General features: G+C 38.8%; 1 protein-coding gene across 1 annotated transcript in view; it reads left to right on the plus strand.

Annotated features, from left to right (window-relative positions):
- Positions 1 to 12507, plus strand: part of SPHKAP (SPHK1 interactor, AKAP domain containing) — a gene marked incomplete at its 3' end in the record, with an annotated part of 104282 nt that overhangs the window by 46703 nt on the left and 45072 nt on the right. The window contains exons 2-3 of the mRNA XM_082486830.1: positions 3710 to 3812; positions 10170 to 10280. Of these exons, the coding sequence (XP_082342956.1) occupies positions 3710 to 3812; positions 10170 to 10280 (214 nt within the window). The remainder of the gene's footprint in view (positions 1 to 3709; positions 3813 to 10169; positions 10281 to 12507) is intronic.

Here is a 12507-nt window from a genome sequence, read left to right on the forward strand (position 1 = left end):
TAAAGAAAGAGAAGAGGAAACTTTGATCTGAGAGATGAGATAATTGAAAAAGAAATGTTGAAAAGCCAAACCCCTTTTCCATGTTGAAAGAAAGACCCGTGAATCTGAAGGTACATAGACAGAATCTCATACACTGCACCTCCTTAAGTTATGGAATACTCAGGTTTGTGACATTGGATGCCTGACCTGAAGAAGCTCAGCTAGGTGTTCATTTTCCCATCAGTTAGTGTGCACTGCTACATATCTACTTTGCATGGTACCTAGAGGTGTTCATGTAGCTGACCATCACTGGTGGCCAGGGTACATGTTTCTCTGTATTTTTAGAAATTGTGCACCCATAAACTGGGTGCACCCATAAACCGGGGAAAAGGCTGTGAAGCCTAAAACTGTTTCCAAACGTAGGTCTCATAATTTAGCATTTCTTTGTTAAAATTATTCCACTTTTCAGGGACTGTGAACCCTGCCTGCGTGAACCTGTTTGCCAACCGTGGGAGCCTGAAGTTCATACCACTAGCACAACATTAGAATTGAACTGCAATGCAGCATGAGAATAAGATAAGGGTTCTGGTCTACAGTTACAGCACAGGAAATATAAACGCTAAGAAAAAAAAAAAGAAGCTCTGAAAGTGTTACAGATACTGATAAATGTGTTGTCTCTTGTCCTGTGAAACACAGTTGCTGATTTTACCTGTGCTCTGAGTAACCAGATGGACATGAAATACAGCTTTCGGGACTGGGGTACCTGTCGAGAATTTAGCTTTACCAGAATTCAGTAACACGGAAGGCAGTTGTTGTTGCCCACCTGAACTTCAGTCAGAGATGGAGCCTTTTCTCATTCAAAACATTTAACAGTATTCTATATTTATTTCACTCATCATGTACCTTTAACAAGATTTTGTATATTTACAAATGAAAAGTGGGTTTCTTTTGGAAAGAACAGAGTTTTTAAAGGATTAAGATTTTACAGATCATTTTGCTTTCCATGTAACTAGGCAAACAGCTTTATTTCTGTATGGAACACGTAACGTGCTACCCCTTACTGGAGTATCATCCAAAGATAACACAAATTTGTTAATACTCCAGAACATGAGTCCTCAACTGTATTTTCAAGCTATGTACTATTCTATTTGTACTGTTTAACTAAGGTCCAAAAAGGCCTTCAGTTAGCGGCCACACTATCATCTTTGTTGCATTTAAACTCAGCTTTATGCACTAGATGTTCAGTTCCCTGCACACAGTGTAACTGAGAGCAAATAGTCATCAGCATATCAACTCCCTGTAGGGCAAGGCAGTGGCAAAGCCACTCAGTCTTCCTCTCAGTGAAGTGCAGGAGAAAACAACGGGTCTTGAACTTCAACCTGCAGGTCAGACTTGATTTGTAATTTACTATTAGATTGCAGAAGTGATGCGTCTTATAGAAAGAGGCAGTGCACAGCTTCTGCTGGGAATACTGAGTTGTACCTAGTACAGAGGTTGCATCTAAATGTGGACTTATCAAGAAGGACACATATAAAATATTTGACCCTCTGAATGTGAGGTTCTTTTTTTAAAATGAAGATATAAAACCAGAACGACTTCATATGTTTAACGTCCCTCATTCTGTTAAAGAACTCTGTATAAGGCCTATAAAATGCTATTTTGCTTTATCAAATGCCAGAGAAATTTCTGTCCAGAAATGTTAAGTCTTTATCTATATAATCTGAGCAATGGAGTAGAATTTTGTAAACAGACAAAAGTTTCCCTTCTAGATATAAATGATGCTGGTATCTTAAAGGGTATTCAGTGGTATCACACTTTTTAAGTGAAGTCAGTTAACCTACAAGTCTCACTTCATGGAATCACGGAATCACAGAATTTTCAGAGTTGGAAGGGACCTCTAGAGATCATCTAGTCCAACTCCCCTGCTAAAGCAGGATTGCCCAGAGCACATTACTCACGACTGCATCCAGGCGGGTCTTGAAAATCTCCAGAGAAGGGGACTCCACAACCTCCCTGGGCAGCCTGTGCCAGTGCTCTGGCACCCTCACCGTAAGGAAGTGTTTCCGTGTATTTGAACGGAACTTCCTGTGTTCTAACTTGTGCCCATTACCCCTCGTCCTGTCACTGGGAACCATTGAAAAGAGCCTCCATCCTCCTTCAGCCCACCCTTTAGATACTTGTATGCCATAATAAGGTCTCCCCTCAGCCTTCTCTTCTCCAGGCTAAAGAGTCCCAGCTCTCTCAGCCTTTCCTCATAAGGCAGATGCTCCAAGCCCTTAATCATCTTAGTGCATCTGTAATCAGTGGTGCATCACTTGTGCATCTGTATTCAATCCTCCCATGCAATTCACGAAGCTTCCCCCCAGTTAGCAATTTAGCGCTGTTAGTTTTATATTTTTCATTCAGTCTTCTAATTCCAGCACTTATACTTTTTTAAAAAAAATAATTATGCAATAGCACCACACACATCAACAAAATCCTTATTGACAAAGTTACTTATCAGTGGGAGTGGATATATTCATAACTGGTCCTTAGCAGTATCAAGTGAAATATACATACATGAATCTTTGAGAAAAAGGTAGCCTTATTGATGTTTGGCTGTGGATTTGGGCAAAAATTGAAAATAGCCTCCTCTTTACATATTAGCTTAAGCTCCAGTGAAGGTGACTTATGAAAATGCATTTTAGTTTTTAATTGAGCATACCAGGAAATTGCACATGGTCTGTTATCCTGTTGGAACTGATGAAAAACTGTTAGTTAAGCCATGGTAACCTGGTTGCTTGTTACAGTCTATCACAATGTGTTTCACATCTTCTCATAGATGACTTGCAATAAATTAAAAGCACTCTAGAGACCCAATTTGGGAAGCAGAACTTGATCATGTAGTTTAGTCTTTCCCTAGTACATTTCTGGAGAAATAGTCCTTTAGCACTGGGTGGTCTTTAATTGCAATCACATTATGTCCAGAGAACTAAGCTTCACCAATCTTGTGAAGATTTGATTATTATACAGAAGGAGATTTTACAAGACTGGCCTGAACTATTCCAAAAGGAAAGTGTGAGATGTGGTACCAGCTGTGCATGCAAATAACTTGGCTGGGAGAGCTTGTTTTTATGGTTTTGTGTTTCACGTCTGCACAATCCCAAAGTAAAGAGAGTTCCGTTGTGTACAACTGACTCACAAAACATAGTATGTGCATGACTTACCTTTGCTCTAAATCTACAATGTGTCAAGCTATTCCATCTAGATTATGGAATTCAGCTACTCCTGTTGTGTTTTTTTTTAGATTTTGATCACTGCCCCTTAACTTCTATCCAGGCAGGTATAAAATGCAGCAAAAATTTCTTTTGTCTACCAAGCTGAATTAATGCAACAAGTATTTAACTTGCTGCTCCAAGCTGCCTACTTATGAAAACAAGCTAGTGCCACTTTTTACGGTGCATTCAAGACAGACGGATATGATTATAGACAGCTATATGCTATCCTCTACTCTCCAAAATACATCGGTCTGCTATTTTATATCCAAAGTACGTAGCTCAGGAGAGTCTTCCAAAAAGGGAAAATTCAGGTAATAAATAGACTAGTGACATCAGCAAGGAGAATACAGACAGCTTCTTGTAATCTAAGTTACATCTTTTTACTGAACTGTATTTTGGTATCATTTGACTTATCTGCGTAGCTGAGTCACTGGAAAGGTTTTTTGGGGGTTTGTTTCTTTTTTGTTCTTCAGCAACTTTGAATCTCCACTGATGCATGAAGTCCCAGAGCACCAAGGCAGCAGCACAGACAGTTCGGCAAGCAGTTTGGGAAGTTCTGTCACAGCATGTAAGAAGGTAATTTCCAAGTTTACGTTATATTCAAAGGCAGATATATTCCAGGTTATAGAGCTTTGTTTTTAGCTTTTGTCTTTATTGGGGAATAAAAAATTTAAATGATACCTAAAAAAGAAAAGGACTGATAACAGAAAAATAAATTCTGGGTGCTGTTATGGTGTCTTGCAATTTTCTCTGCCTAGCATATACTTGTCTGGTTCCAAAATATGTTATGCATATATGGGAGATAAACTCCCCCTAAGCATTTCTGGTTTTCCTCATTATCTGACAATATGAAATAAAAGCAGTGCATAGCATGAATACCTTCAGGACCGCTCTTCAACAGATGGCAGATTCTGGGACCCAGCCTGAGGGTCCAGACCTTTTCTTCTCTCAGGTAAATATAATGGAGGGTCCTTCATGAAACAGCTTTTCTGCCTTCCCTGGTATTTGACTGGAAGGGTTTCAGCAACACAGGGGGTAGTATAGATTTGACCGGTGCTGCCTTTGTTGCCTCAAAATGGGTTTATACATAGTTGTTTATTTTAGAGGGGTGGGGGGTGGGGAAAGCAGTGCCTGTGTGTGTATGTATATCATTAGGAATCGAATATGACTGACATAATTTTATGCATGTAGGTAATTTCAGTACAACTGAGAATATACAGGTGAAGACCATGGATGCTTCCTTTTATTCCTCCTCCCCAGGGCCAGATTATGGCAGTACAATCCAAGGGAAGGGGGCATTACCTATTGAAGAGGGCAGGCCATCTTTCATCTCTCACTTTGCAATAACCCTCAGAGCTCTACTGTCTCCCACAGGCATAATTCTAGAGCCGATAAAAAAGCATTTGTTCTAACACAAAAATGTTATAAAACTTCAGAGTTCATTCCGTTTTCCCATAATTCTTACTTTTTTTTTTTCGTTTTCCTTCCACTAGTAATAATAGTACTTTCCTTTTGGGGTTTTCTTTTTCAAAATAACAACAATATATATTTATATATGTAAGCATAGAGAGACACAGATAAAACATGTAGAAGATAAAGATTTGTTTTCTTCATCCTGAAAATCACACTGTGGGTATGGGGGGTGAGTATTGTCTGTCTACAGAAATTTTGTTAAATATAAAATCGTAGATATAAAAAAGAACTCAATAATCTGACGTGTATGGTGGGACTGAGCTTCTCCAGCTCACCCCAACATAGCTAAAAGACAAAGTGTCGATATTTCACTTGACCAAAGGGTTTATTTTCAAAAGAATACCTGTTTTTTAAAAAATGCTGCTGATTGTAATTGGAAACTTCATATAGGCAGAAAATCCATGGTGTGAGAGAACATCTTAATTTTTCATTTAATCTTAGAGTTGTCTATTTTACGTAAGACAGAAGGACAGTGACACAGCACTGAGAAGTGCCACCACTGCGTTTACAAATGCTTCCACCTTGGTCACCTTCAGAAGCACCACTCTCTTTTAAAGGCTAGCATTTACCACATGATTTAGAGCTGCTTCACCAGTCTGATCTCTTAGATTTGAACTTTTCATTGTAACATGAGCTGATTTTATGATTGTCAGCACACTAGAATAAGTGATTCACTTCTGCCAACACTTCTGACAAACAGCAGGATATTTTGGGCTTCTTTACAGCATCGTCACAGAATGTGTTACTATTATTTTATATTTTTTTGTGTGTGGAAAAAGGATAAAGAATTACCAAAAATAGGCCATTATCTTCTCTTTTAGCCTTTTTTTAGTTACAGTGATTTTTAAGTTAGATGTGTAAGTGGTGGTGGAGTGAAACACTATGGGTTCCTGCTGCAAGGGAACAGTTTAAACAGTTGACTCTCAGGTTTGGGTAATTGTATTTGGCATGAATGGCTCCTGTCGGGAACCTATGAGACGTCGCCTGTTACTACACAGACAAATCTGAACAAATGCAGAAGATGTGCCCCTTGATATCTCATCTTATTCTGCATGTCCCACTTTCATATCTTTTTTGATGAGTAGTAATTAGCAAAGCAATTAAGATGATCAGCCATGAAGACGCAGATGTTTCATTTGTGGAGCAGAGCTTTTTTAATGTTGTGTTGGTTATAGATATTTACTGTATTTAAATGTCTTATGATCTAAATCAAGGAGCAGGAAGCTGTTACACTAAACTTGTATGCAATATTTTCCTCTGGGAAAGAGTGACTTTTCTAATCCACACTCTGCTAGAGGCTGATTTAGTTCATTGATTCACAACACACTGAGTAATGCTGACGGCTGGGTCTCTAGATGAGAGTGGAAAACTTTTTTTTAGAACCATGAATTACTGCTGATTTCACATTTAGTGCATGATGCAAATTCATCCTGAATTATTTTCTGAGTGTGATGATCCTGCTCTGAACCAGATACACAGCAGTATAGTGTGTGCAGCTGTTACACATAAGTATGGTCAATGAATCAAGTTCTGCTTTCAGTTGTGTCATTGCAAATCAGAAGCAACCTCGCTGAATTCAGCAAAATTGCTAACAATGTATGTCAGTGGGATTGGCCCAGAACTTGTCTCAATTAGATAAGAATGAAGAGAAGTACAAGATAGGAGGAGGAAATTTTGGCAAGTGATACTGCTTGCCTTTAAAGTGCAGGCAATATAAAAGAAGAATGTTGACTGACAGCTGAAGTAGTACAGGTTTAGGTTTCTTATCCTTTGGCAGAGACCAGCTCAGTATCTTTTGAAAATATGCTTAAATGCAAGTATGTTAATCAGGATGTACTGTTAGAGTTACATCTCTGAGACATACCAGTTCTCAACATTGCATTTGATGAATTAATTAGCCCTGTTAATTTAGGACAGCTCCTTCAAGCTTATACACTTTTGATCATCACAGTCATACATTATTATACTATAAGGACTTCAGTATCTGTCTTTAAAAGTATGAATATCTCAGCAGGTTTTACTACATAGGCAAACTCCCACTTTATATAAACACGTGCACCTAGTTAACAGGGAGAATTGTCTTATGACACCAAGATGCTGTAAGAAGTATTACATTTGCTCTTACTGTACATTTATGTCTTTCACCATAATAATATTGCTGTCTGTTACCAAAGAAATATGTCCAAAAGTTCACATGGCTTCTATATATGCATTTTGGCATAGCAGGTGTGTGTAACCCTACTGTGATCAGCATTGTGGGGTGGCCCAAATTATCCCTCCTCCAAAAGTACTAATAGGAAGGTTCTGAGCAATAACACGTCTGTAATGGTCCTAATGCAGAAATTTGCATTTCATAATATAGAGTTTAAACTATCCAAAGTTTAGCCCTCACTCCTGCCACTGCTTACACAAATGTCACCTTCCATCTCCTGAACATCATTCAGGTATGTGTAAAACCAGACCATATGCAAGGAGACCTCTCCCACATGTTCCTGCATGCCTCGCTTTCCACAGTGCTGTCTTTCTGAGTAATTTCCAGAGGCTTTCCAGATGACTTTGGGCCAACCTGTATTCCTTAGATTGCTGACCCCTGCCAGCTTTGGCTGCATGGGCTCAAGTATATCCAGTTTTGTTTTTCTCACGTCTTCTTTAAATCCAAATTTCTGCAAATTATTTTCTCCAGCCTCCAGGAGTAAAAACGTTATGCCTATTGCACCCTTCTTCACATTTCTGGATGCATTCTTACATGCATGTGCAGAACTACTTATGCACACATGGGAGCAGAATCAGGCCCAAGGAAAACACCATCCTACTAATATCGTTCATTTCCTTGAGGTTACCTAAAAATCAGATGCTGTCCAAAACTTCTGTGTAATCATTTCTACCCTTGACTTCAAAGCTTCAAAATCTATTATGAAAAGCTGAATACAAAAATTAAATATACTATAAAGCCTTGCAACTTATAAACTATCCTGGAGTGACCGAAGCTTGGCAACTATGACTTGACCAAAACATTTCTTCAGGAGAGTTATTTCTTCTGTTGGTGCTTTACCAGTATGTGCTTCCTGATAAAAGTTTCCTCTGAAAGAAAGATAGAGATACCAAGGGTCCCACAGGAGGAAAACCTGGTGAAGTCTGAACTACCCAGCTCATTTCATGGGTTTATCATCTACAGTATATATCACCTATGATCTAGCTGTTCTGAAATGTTGAGTGTGCACACCAAGTCCTTATGAGATACAAAGAAGAGTAGTACCAAGGATTTCTGAAGCTTGTTTCTGCATGATAACTTCTGCCTATTCCAATTTCTCAGAAACTAACTGAGATTTGGGAAAGACTTCAGCCTAAAGTGATTAGGCTGAAGACAAATTCACTGTGATTTTTAAGGAAACTAAACGAGACTGCTTGTTACAGTAAAAGCTATTTGAGCTAAAGAGAACTGTTTCCTATGTATGCAAAATTATATCTTAACAGGTAATTAGAACTTCAATCCTTGAGGATAAGAAGATCTAGAATCAGATAAAATCTGAAATCATATACAAACATATAGAGAGATATATGCATATGTTCAATTCTTTATGTCTTCATAAAAGCCTCAGAGGACAGTAATTTTTGAAAAAGAGTAAAAAAATGCTTGATTCTAGATTTTACCAACCAGTTTATAATGGTTCAGTATTTCCACATTTAAAAAATATTAAAAAAAAACCCAAAACAATAATTTGTAAGACTAACAGGAAATTGTTTCTTTGGGATATGAAATATATTATTTTCCCCATCTAGTCTCAGAGTTAGTTGTGGTGGCAGGAATCTTTTTACACTAAGGCAGGAGGTTATAAAGTTTACGGAGTGCAGAGTGAGTCGACTGGTAAAGAAATTAGCTAGCAGCCACCAAAAAGAGGCTGGTGTTGATGTGAAGCATTCATGAGCCTTTGTCATTCTCAGAAAAAAGTGTTTGGGTACAGTGCTTTTTCTGAGTATTTTGTGAACCCTAAATTTGTATTCAGAAGCTCTTCAGAAGAAATCCCATAGCAGGGCTGGAGTACTGAGAAGCAACCACTACAAAAGTGCAAAGCCTTTGTGGAGGGCACCAAAGAAGGACACTGAAACAGGCCAAACTTATGGACTGTGGTGTTCCCTATTACCTCCTCATCCATCTTCTGTTGACTTTGATTCAGAAATCAATATAGAGTAATACAGGGAGCGCAGTATTAACTATCTAACTGGCTTTCTGCCAGAAAGATAAAAATTAGAGTGGGCGTTAGTCTGTGGGTGGTAATAAGCTTACTTCTGGGTTGCTCCTGAGTACTAGAAAATTGTTTCAACTGGCCAGATCAGCTTTCCACAGTCTTTCATCTTCCCTGAGAAATGAAGAAGCCTCACAAGGTCTTCTCACTTCTCTTCCTAAGGAAGAGATCTAGGCTTATGGATCAAGTGTTCCTGAAGTAGGATCAAGTGTCAATGCAAAACATGCAGTAAGATAAAAGAAAGTACTGTGGATAGATTGTTTTCCAGGTAGGGCAACAAATTTATGTTTTAAAATATCGTTATTAAAATAAAAGGCTAAAGAGCTAGAGTACAGCGTATTTCCATTTAATGCCAAAATTGCCAGAAGTACATTTCACAAACATGTTTCTTAACATTGCTGCCTGGAGAAGGCGATAAGCCATATAAAATGTTCATAAGTAACATCATTGTTGCAGCTATTATTTTCCTGCTGTTACCTAATTGTTTCAAAAATACTAAGGGTCCCTCTTTTTCACGGAGACTATTAGTACAGAGGCAGTACAGGCTTTGCCTCTTTATAGTCTGCAGATATCTGTAGCCTCATTTTGGTCTTGTTTGAGCAAAGCTTGTGCCATAAACTGTAGGACTGAGTCAACACAGAGAGATTAAATGCAAAGTTTTGGTCTCAGGGTACTGACTGAGCTCAGTAGTCATTACAGCAGATCTTAAGTATTTCAGTTTCTCAGCAAGCAGAAAAATGTGTTTAAGAAGAAAGAGTTTGTAGCCTAGGCAGTCCCAGAAATGAGGCTGCTGGCAGAATGAATAGCACTGATCTATCGTGGAGAGAGATAGAGTAAATCAAAAAGGCTGTAAGTTTGTGCACTCTGGTATAATTAAATAATTATTTTTCCCAGTATCTATGGTCATCTCTTTAACACAGAAGAAAACTCCTATTAATATTTTCCAATAAAAATGTTGGGTTTAGGCATCTCCTTCAAGTGTCTCCAAGGGCTTTCAGTTTTGAAAGAAAATAGGCTAATACTTTAGGGGATATATAAATCACTTGATTTAAGGTGCCTTAAATCATCAGGTCCAAAAGGAACAGGGGTCCCACACTTGCCCCCCCAAAATTTTGTAGGCAAGATTTCCTTTGAGTTACAATAGAGTTCAGGCCCCCAAAGCACAATAGGACTGAGTAAATTTTTATATTTTAACTATTTTTAACTATTTTAACAGATTCTCTGCAGTAACAGTCTGCTAGAATCAACAGACTACTGGCTGCAGAATCAGAGGACACCATGCCAAATTGGCTTTCTGGAAGACAAGTCAGAAAGCAACTGTGCCTCAGTAAGTACTCACTGTAATCTCTGGGGAAAAGTCCATTGAGAATTATCTGGGTAGGGTGTGGGGCTGACCGCAATACATGTTAAATTAAAAAAATTAAATGAGTAACTGACACTGAAATTATAGCAATCTGTCTATAGTTTCTGTAATTTCCAGCTTTCTGTTAAAAGCAAACATACAAAGCAAAAATACATACAGATTTCTATACAGAGCACATTAATAAAGATTACTGCAGGTTTCCCCACATTTGGCCTTCAGACTTTGTGGCCCTCCGTGTTTTTCTATATTCATAGTCTGCAACTGACAAGAGAGAAAAATAAGTCAAAGAGAAAATTATTCCAAACCATAACTTGTCAAGTGGTAGGTTGGAAAGAGCAGATGTTTAAAAGGCTGCTCAATGTTCTTGGAGGCATAGAGATACAATTAAAGACAAAACTCTTTCCATATTAGATGAGGAGAAGCTGCTGAAGAACTCAAACAGAATTATTTTACATTTGAAATGAGATTTAAGTCTCACTATTGTAGGTTATACTGCAATTAAGAACAGCTTTTGGTTAAGAGTGTACATGAAGAAATAGGGTTTGTCATGTTGCTTTACACACTATCTACACGAAACTGGATAGAAGTACATTGCTGTGGTTGTAATAGTTTTTTATTTGATGAAGGACTCAGGAGAGCAGATCCTTACTCAGAATCCCATTTGATTGCTACTTCCTGGCCCCAGTGAGCCAACGAGGGCTTTAGAATAAGAGCAGTTTTATCTCAGGCAAAAGGTTTCCAGCACTGCTAAACCTAAAGACCAGATGAGGGCTCTCATGGAGTCTGCTGGTATTCCCTCAAGGACATGGATATTTCAGCTTTAGCTGATGAACCCAGATGCCTGCTGCCAAGAAGCCGAATCTCCATCCCATGGTGGCAATGACTAGAGGCTTTGTGTCTTGCCTGGGGGTGATGCAGCATGCTGAGAACAGCAGGGATGATACAAAAGTGTAATTGCAGCAGTTAAAAGTTAGGAATATAGTTGTCGTGGTTTGGCTTCAGCCAGCAACAAAGAACCACGCAGCCGCTCGCTCGACTCCCACAGCCGTGGGAAAAATCGGCAGAAAAGGGCAAAACTCGTGGGTTGAAATAATGCAGTTTAACAAAACAGACAAAGGGAAGAAGAAAGAAAAACAATAACACCGATAAAGGAATATAAGAACGCGATTACAGTACCGCCGCGCAGCGCGCCGACCGGACCCGCACCGCCGCAGCCCGCCCCCGAGTGGCGACTGCCTCCCTCGCCCCGGCTAGCTCCTTTTATAGCCGGGCATGGGTCACGTGGTATGGAATACTTGCCTCCCCTGCCGGCTCCTTGGGGAAATTAACCCCATCCTTGCCGGAACCAGGACAACGGTCAAAGTTTATAGGGCTCAATTCACTGTCGTGCTGTCCACTGGACTCAGTTTACATAAGACAGAGCGAGAAAAATACACAACCTAATGAGGACGTGCTAGTAAGCAACCATACAAGGTACACGGTGAGAAAATAAACAGACTCTTCTGTCTATTTTGGATCATGCTGTGTGAAACAAGGAAGGGGATATTAAGGAGTAACATTTAGTGGTACTAATTTCCTAAGCTCCCAAAACTAGATAGACAGCAGTTTCCTGTTTGAGCATTCTGCATGTATTGCAGAAATGGTCACAGTATGAGGAAGTACAAACATTTCTTCAATTACAGCTGAAATACTATCATTTGAACTGGATCCTGAATACATTCTTAACCAGAACAGGGTCATCAGGCAGGCAATCAGTGGTATCCTTGTTTGATATAGGAAAGGATTGCTTTTAATGCAAAAAACATTGACGACAGTCACTTGGTTTTACTATTTAGTATTTCATATCCTAAAAAAAAAGGCTTATTTTCTCAGAGAAAATTATTACTTCAAATAATAATATAAAAGTGAATTATGACTTGCTTTTTGATATGTTGAGCTTTGACTTTATTCTTCATGTTTCTTTGAATCTTATAGGAAATTATATCTATCTCCCAATAGGATGGAGCTACCAAGAAAAGATAGCTTGTTAAAGCAAGACTATACTCAGCTTTGATTTAAAAATAGCCAGCATACCTGCTTGATACACACTTTTCCTCTTGAAAGCACAGATCAGGATTTATCTAGTCCTGGTCAGTCACCTTGTAGGGAAGATAAGCATTACTCTTACCATTCTGCAGATATGAGAGAAGAG

Source organism: Vanellus vanellus, assembly GCF_965231255.1.
Source record: "Vanellus vanellus genome assembly, chromosome: 8".
Lineage (NCBI taxonomy): Eukaryota > Metazoa > Chordata > Aves > Charadriiformes > Charadriidae > Vanellus > Vanellus vanellus.